Genomic DNA, 19286 nt, shown 5'->3' with positions numbered 1-19286 from the left:
ATTTTTACATTTTTTAAAGTTTTTGTTGTTCCTGAAAAGTTCCGAGATGCAGGTAAAGTTATTAACATTTTGACAAAATGTGGCTTTTTGCGAAAAATGAAAATCCTAAGATTTTTTATCAAATACAAAAGCATAGCATAGCATAGACTGCACATTGGTCCCAAAGCCATATCTAGGAAGACAAAAACGATTGCGCCTAAACCGTCAATTTTAGATATATGGTGTCTTCGGCAAAGTTACTCCATATTTCTCAGACATTTTTTTCAGAGATATGAGATTAGGGTGGCCCATACGGTTCACGAGATCAGCACATAAACTTTTTTGCTGATGCATTTAGGACTACACAATGTTCTACAATGTTTTAGAACAATCGATTTGGAGCAACTTTGCCGAAGAACCCAAATTTCTATCTCTTATGGTTCGCGAGTTATGATTTTTTTTAACAAAAAAGTTAGGGTGGTACTGAAAAATCAGTTTTTTCTTGATAGCTTTTCATACGATAATTTCTCGCAAAAACTTTGTTCCGAGCACTTTTAGAACTTTTGATTGCGCAACTTTTTGCCGAAGAAACTACTGTTCCATCTCTTATGGTTACAGAGTTATCGAGAATTTTCTTCGAAAAAATGGTTGTTTTCAAATGCCGATATCTCCGAAAGGCGCAAACGGATTTTCAATCTTTTATCGGCATTAGAAAGATTATCTCCTTCACTGTTTATGGTGAAAAAAACTGTGATGACGTTTTTTTGTTTGAAAAGATTGACAAAATTTTGAAAATAATATGTTTCTTAACCGAAAATTGTCCATAACTTGAAAAATATTCGAGATAGCTCTTTGGTGCCTTCAGCAAAAATGTGCATAATTGAAAGTTCTGAAAGTCCTTCATACAAAGTATTCATGAAAAATTATCGCTTTAAGATATATTCACCATAAACCGAATTTTATATCATAAAGAAAGCGAAAAAAGAGATATTTGCTGGAACAACCGGAATAACTGTATGTAAAGTCATTTAAAATTGAATATATATGTAATGAAATAAGATCGATCACAATAAGCGAAATCTAAGGAGTTAGGGAAATTGAGTTGCAGTTTTAACAGTGACCCATGGAACATTAATCCATAAACGAAGTCTTATTATTTCACGCGACATATTGTTTGTCCAGCTAATCTATGCCGTGGTTGGTTATAAATTGCTACCGCTTCGGCTTACTAAGCAGAAGGTCATGCGTTCAATACCGGTCCCGTTTATTATATTATCATCCCTAAACGATAACAAAACGTATACTTTGAAGAATTCCTTCAAATTACCAAAACCTTACTTCCCGTGATATCCTCCCATAGAAATATAGAAGTATCTGCAATTATTCTACGAATAAGTCAGGGCAGCATTCGCGTGTTGAAGAATGCATGAATCTTGAACAAGAGCCAGATATAAATCCCAAATATCTGTCTAAGGTAACGAACCAGAAGGTGGGCCTTGATCACTTGAAAACTGCTTCAGCAAATAATAATTCAGTTTATGGTGAATATATCTTAAAGGGTTGATTTTTTATGAATGATTTGTATGAAGCACTTTCAGGGCTGAAGGCACCGAAGAGCTATCTCGAATATTTTTCAAGTTATGGACAATTTTCGGTTAAAAAACATATTATTTTCAAAACTTTGTCAATCTTTTCAAACAAAAAACGTCCTCACATTTTTTTCACCATAACCAGAGAAAGAGATAATCTTTCTAATGCCGACAAAAGATTGAAAATCCGTTTGCGCCTTTTGGAGATATCGGCATTTGAAAACAACCATTTTTTCGAAGAAAAATTCTTATAACTCTGTAACCATAAGAGATGGAACAGTAGTTTCTTCGGCAAACAGTTGCGCAATCAAAAGTTCTAAAAGTGCTCGGAACAAAGTTTTTGCGAGAAATTATCGTATGAAAAGTTATCAAGAAAAAACTGATTTTTCAATACCACCCTAACTTTTTTGTTAAAAATAATCATAACTCGCGAACCATAAGAGATAGAAATTTGGGTTCTTCGGCAAAGTTGCTCCAAATCGGTTGTTTTAAAACATTGTAGAACATTGTGTAGTCCTAAATGTGTCAGCAAAAAAGTTTATGTGCTGATCTCGTAAACCATGTGGGCCACCCTAATTTCATATCTCTGAAAAAAATGTCTGTATAATATGGAGAAACTTTGCCGAAGACACCATATATCTAAAATTGACGGTTTAGGCGCAATTGTTTTTGTCTTCCTAGATATGGCTTTGGGACCAATGTGCAATGGTTGCTACTCCGTGATCGGAACTGGTAAGAATTGCACTAGGATCCAAATGAATAAGGTATGGGAGTTTCCGCTTAATCTCGAAGTGTAATTTTAGCAGATATAATATTATTGATCAATAACGGCGCCGGCCAAGTCCTTACAGTCAGTTGGGATGGGGAAGGAATGTTAGGGTGTAATTATTGTTGCTTCTAGAGACCGAGAATACCTCTGCATCTCCACAATCACCACGGGAAGGGTGTTTATTAGTGAGAGAGGAAAAGATCTGGGAGTCACCTTTGGTCGCTGTTGCGATCCATGGACAAGGGGGAAAAATACGACTAATACTTAAAGCTAGTTTTGTATTTTTGCCTCGAGAAGTTTTTGGTAGAAGATTTAAAAAATACGTCAACATCTGCAATGTCAAACCATTCAAAAGATGTTTTTATTAATGGCGAAAACAGAAAAATATATGTATATATTTTAAATTATATGAAAAAGGAATTATGCCGACACTTGTAGTGACGAACCATACATAGTTTGTTTGAAAATTACATATGAGTATTCCTGTGCATGTTTGTCTCGAGATGAAAAGTTTTTGGTAGAAGGTAGAAGTTTTATTTTTAAATACGTCAACATTCATAATAGCTTAGCTTAGCTTAGCTTAGCTTAGCTTAGACTGACTACACATATCAATGGTTGCTATTCCGTGATTGACCGAAGTCAGTGAAAATGCACAAAGAATCAACTAGAAGTTCGGCTGGGATTGGCCATAATCTTCTTCAGTGTGCATAATTCAGTGCCTCTATTTATACAGGGTCAATAATGGCGCCGGCCACGTCCTTGCAGTCAGGTGGGATTGGGGGAAGGAATGTTAGTGTGTAACCTTTGCTATTTGGAGACCGTGTTTGCCTCTGCATCTCCACAAAGGTTACTGGGAGGGATGTTTGTTAATGGGGAGGATCGTTGGGTCATAGGATTCACTTTGATAAGCGATTAGACCATGATAAAGAATGATTTGTGAGATATATACATGCTTATACGTAAATATAATATTTTCATTTGATATGAACAATTTCTATGTAGAGGAAAATTATGCCGACACTTGAGGTGACGAACCATTCAAAGTTTGTTGAACAAATACCTAAATGTAACATTCCTACAGCTGTCAGGACGAAAGCATGTGTTATTATATTTTACTCATTTGAAAGAAACAAAAAACTCGATTGGTTGGGACATCATAGAACACTCTTATTCTTATGCCGACACTTACAGTGGCGAACCATCTAAAGTTTGTTGAATAAAGTGAACCTTTCGCAAGTCTACACTTGTAGTGTCGAACCAAAGTTTTTTTAATTACAAAAATAAAGGTATATAAGAGGTGTTCTGAAAAAAAAAGAAAAAAAAATGTTAAACATAAATAAATCATGAATCAGAGTTTGTGTCGACACTCACAGTGACGAACCATCCATAGTTTGTTGAAAAATCATATTTACATCCCACCATTGTAACGATTGAATGTGCAGTCATACATATTTTATAGATTAGAAATAGTAGCATGAAACGAGCTCACCAATTGATCCGTTATCCTTGACTGAGCAGCCACAATCCACTTTCGGCTTCACTCGTTTGCTCGGCTATAAAAAAGCACTCAGGAAAAAAAATAAGCGCACGACCCAAACAGAATAAAAAAAAAACTGTTCGGGCTTTCTTGACGCACTGCCCAGGAGCAAGCGTCAAGGTCGAAGGATCAAACAGAACTAACCGATCGCGGCACTTTTTCAGTTACTCCAACCGAACTCACCGATCACGCCACTTTTTCACTTACTAGACCAACGCGCGACATGTTTGATCCTGCCCTCGTCGCTCGCCCCGGCAAAAGCAAGTGTCAAGATCGAAAGATCAAACAGAACTAACCGATCGCGGCACTTTTTCACTTTCTTCAACCGAACTCACCGATCACGCCACTTTTTCACTTACGAGACCGACGCGCGACATGTTTGATCCTGCCCTCGTCGCTCGCCCCGGCAAAAGCAAGTGTCAAGGTCGAAAGATCAAACAGAACTCTTTTTAAATACGTCAACATTCATAATGTCGAATAATTCAAAAGATATTTTTAGTTATGTCAAAAAGAGAAAAATATATGTATCTTGATGCCGACACTTGTAATCCCAAGTAGCACACGAAACATCTTGCAAAGAAATGCTTCCGAAAAATGGTTTCAAACATGTATCAATAAAAGCATCTGTAACTTACCTAGTTCTAGTTCCGTTGCATGTTAAGTAAAAGATCAAAAGGTTTCATCGTCGTTCCAATGAACTTGCATTTCATCCCTTGTGTGACGTCTAACATTACTGAAACGGCGAGATTTGTTGCGAATGTCCTCTGCAAGCATCAATGAAGTCAAGTTTATCAAGATGTGTTCTGTAACTTGTGAAACAAACTGTTGCAACTTCTCCAAAAATGCCAATTTTAATGTTATGTTTCAATACACTTTCATTTAGAGCATCCGCAACATAACTTCATTGCATGCAAGCTCCAACTCAAAAAGATTGATCCCAGTTGCGTGAAAGTTGCACTAAACTACGTGTTTGACAGCTAAAAGTTTATTTGTTTCAATCAAGTTGCAGTATAGTTGAATTGCACCTCACGTATCATGTAACAACGAAAACATGTTCTAGCAACAGTTTGTTTGTTTACATGGTGTTTCTCATATGTTGCGCGAAAGTATCAATATAAACTTTAGCTCTGTGGGGCGTGTTCATATTTTGCCAGTAATGAACTTGTATTCCGAAGGGTGCAGTAAAGTAATAAGCAACAAAGCAATGTGGTCGCTTATATAGTGCTTTGGTGAGGCAGTTTTTCGAAGAGCTGGTGGGGTAATGAGTAAAGGAGAATATTTATGATCTAGAAGTCGGGAGTTCGACTCGCGTTTATATTTTTGTTTTCATTTTTTCCTCTTAAGTATTTTGAACACACATGCATTTTCACTCACAAGACGCGACACGAGACTGGACACAACACTTATTGTTCTTACAAACATATAGAAGATTTAAACATTTACCTTTTTCGTCGACCGGTTTCAGGCTCGATGTTGCCCATCTCTTGGACGATGTCCAACTCCTTAAAAATGAGTGACATATGCATTTTCTCTACAACATAAATATGTTGCAAACAGGCTCCGGCTCTTGCGCCTTTTGGGTTGCTATTCAGAGCAATTGTAAGTCACTTTCAACTCCGATTAGTTTCAAGAGATACGTTTATTCTTGAGTTGAAACAAACTGTGTTTCTTGGGATGAGATGACAAACCATACAAAAGTTTTTCGAATATTACATAAAAGTTTTGCTTTCTTGTAAAAATGTGTTATCATAAGCATGAAACGAGCTCACCAGTTGGTAATCCGTTCTCGATTGAACACGAATATATTTTCGCACTCACACAGCGCGAGCAGCAAAACTCCTCGGCGTCCCGAAACGAACCGTCTTGCTTAGGGTTTTCGAAGCACTGCCCAGCAAAACGCGCGAAACCAACAGCAAACACCCGGCGACCCGAAAACGAATCGCTTTCTAAAACACTGCCGAGAAAAAAAAAATCATTCCGGCGACGCACAAACTGAACTCACTCGCTTGGGCTGTCGGAAGCACACTCCCTAAGGTTTTTTTTATCATATATCAATATAAGAAAAACCAAAATGCGGCTTTCGGCAAGGTTTTATACGGCCTGCGTTCAGGTTTTGGATGTAAAACAGGTGTTGCCCACATGTTGTTTTTTTTTTTCAATTTCTTTATTAGTATCATTCCAAACATTACATTCATTTCTTATATCTAGGTGTTCTGTGTTAGACAACACTATCATCCTAATTTGATAAAAAAAAAGTTTATGATTTTATTAACATTTTGTTGACAAGATATTACATTTCATTTGCCACAGCATTTCAGATTTTTTACAGGTGAGTTGATTCCCCTGGAAAAAAGCTTTCTGTTTACTTAACTTAAATATATAACGCATTAATTGTGGCAATAGAAGATTGTAACGATTTTACCCTGAAATTATTAATAATTTTATTTGACTTTTGTTCCAATGTTTCAACATTGCATATTCTATGTAACTCATTGGTACTATACCAGGAAGGAAGCTTCAGAATCATTTTCAAAATTTTATTTTGAATCCTCTGCAGAGCTTTCTTCCTGGTATTACAACAGCTAGTCCATATTGCTACAGCATACAACATGGCTGGCCTAAAAAATAGTTTGAATATTAAAAGCTTGTTCTTAAGACAAAGTTTTGATTCTCTATTAATAAGGGGATAGAGACATTTTACATATTTCTTACATTTGGTTGGGTGCCCTCATTGTGCGCCCTAGTTGACTTCATCTAACCAATTTATTGGAACCCCTCTAAACGTGACAACATGTCTACTTGAAGGTTTCAAATAAAGAGCTTTTGGTTTATCTTTGGTTATTCTTCTTGGTTCCAATAAAAATGGAGTGATGTTTGTATGTCACGAAATGGCTTACGAACGGGTCAACGGGTTTGGATGATTCTTTCTCCATTTTGTTCGTCAAGGATTCCGACGTGTTTGTGTGTATAAAAGTTCCAGGATATTCACCGGGAAAGTCGGAAAAACGAGAGTGAACGAAACTGTCATTTTGTATGGGACGATTCATAACGGCTTTCAACAGCCTACTTGATGGCAAGACGAAGTTTGCCGGGACCACTAGTGTGAGAATATTATTAGTTGAGTTTTAGAAGCATTAGGAGAAATCATTCAAGGGGCCCAGATAGCTGTAGCGGTAAACGCGCAGCTATTCAGCAAGACCAATCTGAAGGTCGTGGGTTCGAATCCCACCGGTCGAGGACTTTTTCGGGTTGGAAATCTTCTCGACTTCCCAGGGCATAGAGTAACTTCGTACCTGCCACACGATATACACATGCAAAAATGGTCATTGGCATAGTAAGCTCTCAGTTAATAACTATGGAAGTGCTCATAAGAACACTAAGCTGAGAAGCAGGCTCTGTCCCAGTGGGGACGTAACGCCAGAAAGAAGAAGAAGGAGAAATCATTCATTTTTGCAGGTATGAAAAAAAAAATCCAAACTTTTTTTGCAATCTACTACAGATGACACGCAGGCTTCGTCCATTTGCAGAGAGGCCTGTGTCATCCGCAAACAAATATTTTTGATATCCCTGAGGTAACTCAGGTAAGTCATGAGCATGAGCATAAATGACCGTAAGATTCTACAATTCGTAGTTGCTACTCCATGATTGACCAGAGCAATCGCCTGAGGTAACTCAGGTAAGTCAGATGTGAAAATATTGTATAATATTGGTCCCAAAATGCTGCCTTGAGGAACACCAGCTCTTACAGGAAGTCTTTCAGATCTGGACTTCTGATAACACAGCGCAACAAAAAGTACATTTTTGCGTGTCTCAAAAATCAAATTAAAGCCTGTCCACGTTAAATTTCGGACACCCACATAATGGCAGCAAAAAAAAGTTACTCATAATTGAACAAAAACAATTGTTTATTTTAGAATAAAAGAGTTATATCTACAAAATAAACAGTTGACAAGGATGTTAATCCTTCTTTCTGTAAAATTCTCGAACTTTCTGTGGTACACCCGCCATCCGTGTCCGAAATTTATCGTGGACAGGCTTTATGTGTCTCAAATAGATTTGGGGTTGCTGAATCTGATGCCGTTCTCAGAAATGTTCCAGCACATCACAATTTTTAGCTACAGGTCGCCAAAGTTGCATAAAACACTGGTTTTATTGATGTTTACATCAAATTTAAAGTATGATATATCAATCTGTTTTGAGATCTTATCCCCGAAGCATGCAAAATACGACTTTAACTTAAATTTTAGATATAATTTGGTTGAAATTGAACGATTAAATTTAGATTAAATCGTTTTTTTTTCACCATACTTGCAGTCTCCACACAAAATTCTTTATTTCTCTTATATGGCAAAATACAATACTTTTCATAATCGTCAAAAAAAACTTTTGACCATCGAAAATATTATCAACTTTGTTGATAATAGTTGTTATACACATGTAGTTTGAATTCTGTGACAAATTAAGCGAATTAATTGCCGTACAAGCTGGAAAACTTGCATGCAAGTTGGCTGAAATAGTCGAAATCTGCATTTTCAACAGTGAATATCTAAAAAACTAGACGTGCTACGATATTTTTGAAAACGGTAATGGATTCAGCAAATCTTAATTTAGTAAATAGCAGTATTTTGGTGCTTGAGACAAAAACTTTTTCCGCAGTGTAATTAACCTGAAGTGTACGATTTGACAGATAACTTTGAATTATTCTATGTTGGAAAATTAAAGTTTTTTCATTTTACGATCAATGCTTCATGCGAAACACTGTCGAATGTTTTTTCTATGTATAGAAGAGCAAGACCAGTAGAATAGCCTTCAGATTTATTGCAACTGATCAAATTTGTTACACGTAAAAGTGGTCGATTGTCCATGGCGGAATCCGAACTGTTCATTGGCAAAAATTGAATTTTCGTTGATGTGGACCAAAATTACCTTCTCAAAAAGTTTACTGATGGAGGAAAGCAAACTGATTGGACGATAGCTAGAAGCTTATGCAGGATTTTTGTCTGGTTTTAAAATTGGTGCAACCTTAGCGTTTTTCCATTTGTCAGGAAAACATGGCAACTGAAAACATTTGTTAAATATATCAACTAACAACGATAATTCACTTTCTGGAAGTTTCTTGATGAGGATGTAGAAAATTCCATCATCGCCAGGAGCTTTCATATTTTTGAATTTTTTGATAATAGTTTTCACTTCATCCAATTCAGTCTTCCAGGAATTTTCGAAAACCTTCTCTTGATTGAGAATATTTTCGAAATCCTGAGTAACTTGATTTTCAATTGAATCAGTAAGTCCTAAATTAAAATTGTGTGCGCTTTCAAACTGCATAGCATGTTTTTGAGCTTTTCCACAATTGGTTAGTAATAATTTGTTTTCCTCTTTCAATGCCGGTATTGGCTCCTAAGATTTTTTCAAAATTTTACATGATTTCCAAAAGGGCTTAGAGCCAGGGTCAAATTGAGAAGTTTTATTTTCAAAATTTTTGTTTCTTAATTGTGAAAAACTTTTCTTGATTTCATTCAGCAAATCCTGCCATATAATTTTCATAGCAGGATCGCGAGTGCGTTGAAATTGCCTTCTCCTCACGTTTTTTAAAACGAATTAAGAGTTTAAGATCATCGCAGCGAGCAAGATAAGCAGATCGATTTGGCGAGCCTGTGGCAGAACCGAGGATGCAGAGATACGGCTACGATCCGAGTATTCCTGAGCAAAAAAAAAACTTGGTGATATCACTGAGAATTAGCTTAGCTTAGACTGACTGCACATATCAATGGTTGCTATTCCGTGATTGACCGAAGTCAGTGAAAATGCACAAAGAATCAACTAGAAGTTCGGCTGGGATTGGCCATAATCTTCTTCAGTGTGCATAATTCAGTGCCTCTATTTATAGATGGTCAATAACGGCGCCGGCCACGTCCTTACAGTCAGGTGGGATTGGGGGAAGGACTGTTAGTGTGTAATCTTTGTTTTTTTGAGACCGTGTTTGCCTCTGCATCTCCACAAAGGTTACTGGGAGGGATGTTTGTTAATGGGAAGGATCGTTGGGTCACAGGATTCACTTTGATAAGCGATTAGACCATGATAAATAATTATTTGTGAGATATAAACATGCTTATATGTAAATATAATATTTTCATTTGATATGAACAATATCTATGTAGAGAAAAAATATGCCGACACTTGAGGTGACGAACCTTTCAAAGTTTGTTGAATAAAGTGAACCTTTTGGAAGTCTACACTTGAAGTGTCGAACCATTCAAAGTTTTTTTTTTAATTACAAAAATAAAGGTAAAAAGAAGAAGGTGTTTTTAATAAAAAAAAATTAGGCAGAAATAATTTGTGAATCAGAGTTTATGTCGACACTCACAGTGACGAACCATTCATATTTTTTTGAAAAATCATATTTACATCTCACCGTTTTAACGATTAAAGGTGCAGTCATACATATTTTATAGATTAAAAACAATAGCATGAAACGAGCTCACCAATTGATCCGTCATCCTTGAACAGCAACAATCCTCTTTCAGCGTCACTCGTTTGCTTAGCTATATAAAAGCACTCAGAGACAATAGGCGCGCAACCCGTGAGGGAAAACAACTGACGACTGCAGGGGCTTTCTTGACGCACTCCCCAGGAGCAAGCGTCAATGTCGGAAGATCAAAAAGAACTAATCGAAAGCGGCACTTTTTCACTTTACTCGATCGACGCGCGACATATTTGATCCTGTCCTCATCGCCGGCCACGGCAGGAGCAAGCGTCAAGGTCGAAGGATGAAACACAACTCTTGGTGATATCACTGAGAATTGCCTTAAAACAATCGGAATATTTCTTACATCATTCCTGATAATTCCTGAAAAAATCTCAACGGAAGCATTTGGAGGAATACCAAATAAAATAAAATAAAAGTGGTTCGCTCGCCAGAATCATTGAATGACTTCAGGTTAGATTTATGGTATAAGTTGTATTTTTAGTTGGACTCTAAAAAATCTACCAGAAGTTTATCTTGACGCATTTTTTAAAATATGGATATAGGAGACGATCTTTAAAATAGCAGAATATTCGTAGCAGTAGGATTTCGTAAGAAACATTTAAATGAGTTGCTCTAGCAAACTCTGAAGGAACTCACAGAGGAATATAAAGAGAAACTTCTGATGGAATCCGTTTTGAAATGCCCAAGTTCGCTAATATGTTTTTCTTTTAATCTAACCATTTTCACTACTTTCTACCTCGCATCCATATTTGTAGTAGTCGATAAAAATACAATTCATACAGAATGCTCCATTCAGGCATATTTCCTATTAATTCTTCGCGAATATAAAGCATGCATACCTATCTATACTAGCAACGTGTCTGACTTCCTCCTTTTTGCTATGCAGTAACTCTTCCTTCTTCCTGCGATATAACGACTGCGCTGCGCTTATTGCATATTCAATTTAAAAATTCACCGTCGATGCTGGTAGAGTTTGTAGGTAGGCTTTTATTTGCTGTAACCCGTTGCTTGGAAAGGGCAATATGAGCGTTGAACCACACGGCTCGAAGCTAATGGAGTTTACAAGTAGACTGGTGCAGCATTATATTCAGAAAATTAATTTTGGACATTTATTTTACTGTAGTATTTCTTCTTATTATTATTGGCATTACGGCCCCACTGGGATAGAGCCTGCTTCTCTGCTGAGTGTTCTTATGAGCACTCCCACAGTTATTAACTGAAAGCTCTCTTTGCCAAAGTTGCCATTTTCGCATTCGTATATCGTGTGGCAGGTTCGATAATACTCTAGTCTATGCCCAGGGAAGTCAAGGAAATTTCCATTACGATAAGATCCTGGACCGACCGGGAATGGGACCCAGACACCTTCATCATGGCTTTGCTTTGTAGCCGCGGACTCTAGCCACCCAACTAAGGAAGGGCCATCATTGTTCAATTTATTATTTTTCTTCGCCATCTCACCAACTGAAAGTTGAATATCAGCAATATTTGTGAAATATGGACCAGTCTAACGTAACGAACGAAAATGCCACAGGTGCCCAAGAGAACCAAGTAATACGATCAATTTATGTCACCTTTTATCCCGAGAAATTCGAAATCATTTCTCAGCATCAATCGCTGCGGGCTGTCTGTTTTGCTGTCATTCAAGGGCAACTCGTAGACACAAAAAATGGTTTCCTTTAGTTGATGAGATTTTTTATTGATGAACCAGATTTTATTACACTTTCAAATTATCACTTTCTTCCTTTTTTCAATTTACAGTGTCATGCCCACCCCCGCTGAAACCTAGAGATTTCGTACTACAGAGGTCTTGGCTAGATACAGGCCCCCTTGGAGAGCAAATGCTTCTATCCCGTTCGGTCCCGCATAAAAAATATCCTCCTAAAAAAGGATACGTTAGGTATTTATTGAGTTAAAAACAATTTCCCTAGCCAACTAATCGTTTCCCTATTTTTTGCAGGGCAATGTCCTACATCACTGGGTTCGTACTGAGAACCAACGAAAACTCAAAGACTGGATGCATACTTAAGTACGTGGCGCACTGTGATCCCCAGGGGACGCTTCCACCGTGGCTAGTGAACAAAGTAACACACACCCTGGGCCCTCGAATGGTCAAAGATCTGAAGAAGGCAGCCTTGGGTTACATCAGCTGGAAGCAAACCCAACCGCATTTGCGGAAGCCGTGGCGATTCCCGGAGGAAATCAACGGCCCGAGAATATCGATAGAAGACGTGAGTATCTTTGGTCGGAATCGGTTCATCGATTAGTGCAACATACTGAGAAAATCTCAGTATGCATAATAAGATTCTAAACTTTTTAGGATGCTGCAATAATCAATGAAGCGACTGCCAAGTAACATACATGTTGTACCGATTATTAAGCTTCATGTCATCTGATATGTAATTGCTTAACTTTTGCGATTCCAAGTAATTGGTGAAACTTATAAGGGAATTTCAGTAACGGTGTGCTAGAAACCGTTATTAACACAAAAAACTTCCAAGAATTTGGCACCTACCATTCGAAAGATATAGTATTCAAGCATCTTCTCCGTGAATTTGAAATACTTCTAAAGAGGGAATCGAAAGTTGTCGTGATTTGAAGATTTTGAGCTATTTTGGAAGGGATATTCCCATGTTTCAAAATATTCCCCAACGATGCATCATTATTAATTAGTAAACCAGCCAAGTAACCATCAGAAATAGAAAGAGATCGAGACATAGAACATATTTTTAATAAATGCTAGATTAAAAACCAATCTGTTGTTAGGAAAATAGGAATAACAGTAAACAAGCAGACGTCATTTGATGCTCCTCGATGTTTTTTAATCACTTTGATAAAGTGCTTATCGACATACGGAGAGAAAATCGGGAACGAAAAATCAACAAAACCACTTCGATATATGGAGATATCGAGATATGGAGAGAAAATGTATATGCAGAATGAAGGGACCGAGGAAATCATCGACATAAGGAGAGATATCGAGATGGATAACATCGAGATGTGGGGAGTTGACTGTAGTGTTATTTGTTACTTGCAAAAAGGCATAATTTTCTCGAAGAACACAGAATTTTTTTTTTAATTTTCAATGTGATGTAAACTGAAGTCTACTGTAAAAATAAATCAAATTCGTGTGTTGTTACAGCTCATGTAAATTCAAATGAATATACACTCCCGTGCATAAGTTTGGGTTCACCCCCTAAAAAACATACAAAAGTGTTCTGTCCATATCTCTGTGATTACACGTCCAATTGAAACTCTCTAAGTCGCATTCGAAAGGCAAAGAGTTATTCTTACTTCGTATGTATTTTTCCAAAAACATTCTTTGAACTTTATATACTAAATTGTTACTTAAAGTTGTGACATTTTTCAAAAAACACTCTGAAAAATCATATCTAATTTCCTCAGCATTGGGTAGACCAAAATTTTAAATCAAAGTGTCATTAGAATCGTAATCTTATATTCTTTGAAGAGACCCCACGAAATTTTGGCGGAAAAATCTGAAAAGTATCCAAAATCAATGAAACAGTCATTCAAGTCATCGTGCAAAAGTTTGGGTTCACCCCTCAGTATGGTGTATCATGCAAAAGTTTGGGTTCACCTGAACTTACTTAAATCTTTGAAATCTCAAACCAATCATGTACGCACCATTATTTGCGCTTAACAAAGATTTAAACTATCAAAATCGGTTGAAAAATGGCATAGATATGGACAAAAATGATGTGCGTGCGGCTCAGGTGAACCCAAACTTTTGCACGATTTGCATCATACTGAGGGGTGACCCCAAACTTTTGCACGATGACTTGACTGACTGTTTCATTGATTTTGAATACTTTCCAGATTTTTCCGCCAAAATTTCGTCGGGTCTCTTTAAAGAATATAAGATTACGATTCTAATGACACTTTGATTTAAAATTTTGGTCGACCCAATGCTGAGGAAATTCAATATGATTTTTCAGTGTGTTTTTTGAAAAATGTCACAACTTTAAGTAAAAATTTAGTGTATAAAGTTCAAAGAATGTTTTTGGAAAAATACATACGAAGTAAGAATAACTCTTTGCCTTTCGAATGCGGCTTGAAGAGTTTCAATTGGACGTGTAATCACAGAGATATGGACAGAACACTTTTGTATGTTTTTGAGGGGGTGAACCCAAACTTTTGCACGGGAGTGTACATTCAATTTTCAACTAAAAATGGTTGAATATTACACGATCGAAAGTGAATTCGATTGAAAAATAATGGATTGGTCGTTGAAATTTACGTTTATTTTGATGCTCCAAATATGTGCATGAAAATAAACTTAAATTTACAACATTTTTTTAACTGTGAAGGTATGTTTTTATCTCTCATACTTTTCGAGTTATTCAACTGCCCATAAAAGCATATCAATATGGGCAGTATATATTCGCATAACAGTCCCATGTCGACTTATGACCGATTTGTGCTTTTTGCATAAATCAACTCAACATCGTAAGAAGCTCAATGAAAACTGTTAAATTAGTAGCCTTTGTTCCTAACTTGTACAAAAACAACTTCCACCGTCTCATGTTGAAAATATTGGCATAACAGTCACATCAAAAACGGTATAAAGACATAGTAGTCGGGCTTAGTATGTGTACCACTTCTAGTACTACATTCGGCCTTTAATAGTAGTACTAGTAGTGATTCACTGAAGTAGAGCGAAATAAAGGGAAATCAATTATATAGTGAAACCTCCATAAGTCGATGTTCCATGACTCGATATCGACTTATGGAATCATACTAGAAACAAAATTTCATGGTTGGTTACGATGATTATCCACTCAAACAGCTTTCAAAAGTATTTCTGTTAAATGACTCGATGTTTCCATGTGTCGGTTGTCCCTTTAGGTATCGACACATGGAGTGTTGATTGTATTCAATACATACGTGCTGAAGAAATTGTAAATGCCATGTATTTACGTTGTTTCGGAAATATTTTTAAATTAGTGGGTATCACACATGATTTTATATTTTCAATTTTGATACATAATAGCTTTTCATTTTATATAAAGCTGATACAAATAATAATCTTCTTTTATATCCGCTCCATTTAAAAGATACGAGGGGGATAAAAATAAATAAGGAACAGAGAAAAGGGAAATGAACAAATTCATTCTACAATTTTTAATTTAAATTTTGTATGCAGTCAACTCTCACTAACTCGATATTGAAGGGACCATATTCAAAATAGACAAATTGTAATCCAAAATTACAAAATATATTCAAGATAGTTATTTTAACGTAAAAAATAGTAAAATTTTGACACATTAACCTTCTTTACACTTTTTGAAAAGCCAACCAAAATTTAGAATTCTATCATCCTGAAACAAGTTAAACCCTTTATTTTACTATAAGCATCATCGGGGACGGACCTGGTGTAGTGGTTAAAACACACGCCTCTCACGCCGAGGACCTGGGATCGAATCCCTTCCCCGAGATAAAAAAATCAGTGACGACTTCCTTCGGAAGGGAAGTAAAGCCGTTGTTCCCGAGATGAACTAGCTCAGTGTTGAAAATCTCGTTAATAAAGATAGAAAAAATAAGCATGATCATAACATTGAAATTTATGGAATTTATTTACATTTGGATGACATTTCAAACTTTTAATGAAAATATCGAGTTAGAGAGGTAAACATGCATGGAATTTCAAACATACCACATCGAGTTAGGGAACATCGAGTCAGGGAACATTGAGTTAGAGAGATATCGAATTATAGAGGGATCAAAGTATGCTAAATTGAAGGGACCACGAGTTAGGATAAATATCGAGTTACAGCATATGGAGTAAGGGAGAGTTGACTGTACTTAGCTGAAATGATTTTTACCAGTGCTCAAGAATATTGAACTTATTTTTGTGTTCCTTGACAACTGGTAAAAACTTGCTTGGGAGTGTAGAAAATAATAACGGCTTTCCAGCGCGAAAGCACGATTTTTATATAAAACCATCAGCGTTGCTCGTTTTCTTCATATTAGAAAGACTTTGACTCGACATCATCTCACGAGCAACTGTATTTCATATCTACGGTCAAGGCTTACAGAAGCTGCCTGAGACATTTTTTGATCATTTTGGATCTTTCATGTCACAGATTATCTTGTTCCGCCCTGATCAGTTGTTTTGAAACATCTCGAATCATTTCCATCGGATTCCATTTTCGCTGATGATCTTCTGGGTCTTTCATGACGTTAATAGCTGTAAGCGATTCTACTCCAATGCCCGAATGGCATCAACTCGAATACTATTACCCAGAATTTCAATATAATGCGGTAATTTCATTCAAGATCATTATTTATTCGAGGAAATAGCATTCGGGGTTATGGAATTCGGGGTAATGGTACTTTTGGGGTAGTGGGGTTTTTGGGGTAATGAAATAAAATCATTGGAAGCGCATTCCACATCTTGAGGTGTTTTGAAACACCATTCAATCCGATGATTTTTTTATCGGGTGACTCATCCATGAACATACAGCCAACTCTCCATAACTCGATATTCCGTAAATCGATATCGAGTTATAGAATCATTGTTTATGTGGGTTTCCAGGCATATCTCGGTGCTCCCTTGAACCACAGTTGTCCTGATTTTATGTTCTTTAACACAATTTCTCCCCAACTTAATAATCGCTTTAATAGCTATAGAGAGTTGACTGTACTATAATAACTGAATTTTAACGACAGAAGAACGAAAATAGCAAATGAAACAACAGTGTTTTAATAGTAGCTGTCCATATGTCTTTATGTGCAGTGAAGGTTTCATAATTCAAATTTATTGCTTCCAAAAAATATTTATTGTTTTGCAATTTCATAAAGCTTTTTTTAAATTCAAAATGTAGGATGCTTCTAGTGGTAAGTCCTGTGGAAATGATGCGTGAAAATAAACATTTCAAAAAAATTTCTTTCTGAAATAAAGCTTAAGATATACGCTAGAACAAAATTACATACGAAAAATGAATACGACTCATATAAAATCTGGATCTTCTGGAGCAACACATAATTTGTGTTATTCTTTTTCTTTTCCTTGACGTCTGGGAAAGGAATCTGTTTTTCAGCTTAGTGTTCTTATTAGCACTTACACAGTAATTAACTGAGCACTTTTTTTTCCAAAGTTGCCATTTTGAATTTGTATATCGTGTGGCAAGTACGACGATGCTATATGCGCAGGGAAGTCACGGAAATTTCCAATACGAAAGGATCCTGGATCGACTTGGAAACGAACCCAGACACCTTCAGCATGGGTTTGCTTCATAGCACAGTGGTTTAAAACTAAAAAAAACACGATCATCAGCTTTTTCAGCATCAAAGAGCGAACATATTGCCATACCATATTTGGCAAAGTTACTGCATATGTTGAGCGGCAACTTTTGACATTGACAAATTTTCGATTAATTTACTCATAAGTGATATATTTTTTTATTTTCTCTGTTTCTCGTTAAAAGCATTTGGTGTCTTCGACAAAGTTGTTGGAATTATGAAATAAAGCAAAATTGTCGAAGACACTTTTCCTCTATCTATTAAAATAAAGGATTTATAGAAATTTTATTATAAAAACCACATCAAAAGTACAAATACTCACTTAACTTTTTTCGCAACGATTTTCTTGGCTTACAATGTTCTAGGACTATGTACATATATATTCTCAAAATATAAAATTTTGCTGAACATACCAAGACAATATCTTTATTTATTCTATGAGTTATGAACATTTTATTGTGTAAAATTCACCTTTTTTACACTAAAATAGGGGCCTTCCTAAGCCGAGCGGTTAGAGTCCGCGGCTACAAAGCAAAGTCATGCTGAAGGTGTCTGGGTTCGATTCCCGGTCGGTCCAGGATCTTTTCGTAATGGAAATTTCCTTGACTTCCCTGGGCATAGAGTATAATCGTACCTGCCACACGATATACGAATGCAAAAATGGCAACTTTGGCAAAGAAAGCTCTCAGCTCACAGTTATTAATGGGGAAGTGCTCATAAGAACACTAAGCTGAAAAGCAGGCTCTATCCCAGTGAGGACGTTAATGCCAAGAAGAAGAAAAACACTAAAATATCTCGAAAAGTTGCAAAAAGTTGCAAACAAAATAATATGATTATATGATTATTAGATAGGCTAACCTCCATACTATGCCTTCCAGGTAGACTCATCCGTGTCTTCGCGTGTCTTTGCCATTTAGGAGTCAACTTATGTTGATTATATTACCTTATATTTGCTGCAATCTAACTATACGCGGTTCTAGTGGTACAACGTATAGTCGCTGTATTTCATTGCAATTAACGAACCTACGGCCTGCTTTGATTGCTCAGGAGCTGTTCGATAAGATGATCTCTACAATCATTGGATATAATGAAAGGCTATCTTAAAGGACAAATTTCTGCTAGCAAAAGTTATATATTATCTATTAGTATTTCGTTACGATTTGGAACCATCTCCACCGTTTAGTTTCTTTGAAGTTGACGGTTGAATAAATAATAGATTTCAGTGCCACTGAACCAGGGTTGTTAACGTTAATCAACGATTAACGCCGTTTCGTTAATTCGTTGACGTTAACCAGTAACGGTTAACGAAGCATGCGTTGATTGCGTTGAAATACGATTTAACGATAACGTTAACGTACAGCGTTGATTTAACGTCAACGATTTCGTTATTTCTAACGTTAACGACTTAAAGATTCTAATTTAAAAAATAAAACCTGGTTGTCTTATTCAATAGATCAACAAAAAAGAAAATGTAGAAAACTAGAAAATGATTAAGTTTACATAATAATGTGACTTTCTTTCAGTCGGATTTGGTTTGGTGATTTTTTTTTAATAAAGGTGCACAGTCTCGAAAGTGGGAAAATCTACTCTATTACCAATGCCACTTTCAATTGCAATGAATGCTTTGGTCTGCTATGGTATGTTAGGGTAGTACTTATGGAAATT

General features: G+C 36.4%; 2 protein-coding genes across 4 annotated transcripts in view; one reads left to right on the top strand and one right to left on the bottom strand.

The window, feature by feature from the left end:
* Window positions 1-19286, bottom strand: part of LOC5570907 (phosphoglucomutase-2) — a 300316-nt gene that overhangs the window by 122599 nt on the left and 158431 nt on the right. The window lies entirely within an intron of this gene.
* Window positions 1-19286, top strand: part of LOC5570908 (START domain-containing protein 10) — a 107764-nt gene that overhangs the window by 76812 nt on the left and 11666 nt on the right. For all 3 annotated transcript variants that reach the window (XM_001653335.2, XM_021844948.1, XM_021844947.1), the window contains exons 3-4: window positions 12120-12258; window positions 12319-12589. In XM_001653335.2, coding sequence (XP_001653385.1) covers window positions 12120-12258; window positions 12319-12589 — 410 coding nt within the window. The remainder of the gene's footprint in view (window positions 1-12119; window positions 12259-12318; window positions 12590-19286) is intronic.

This window comes from Aedes aegypti, chromosome 2 (assembly GCF_002204515.2).
Source record: "Aedes aegypti strain LVP_AGWG chromosome 2, AaegL5.0 Primary Assembly, whole genome shotgun sequence".
Classification (NCBI taxonomy): Eukaryota; Metazoa; Arthropoda; class Insecta; order Diptera; family Culicidae; genus Aedes; species Aedes aegypti.
The sequence above is the reverse complement of the archived record's forward strand: the minus strand, read 5'-3'. Positions and strand labels throughout refer to the sequence as shown.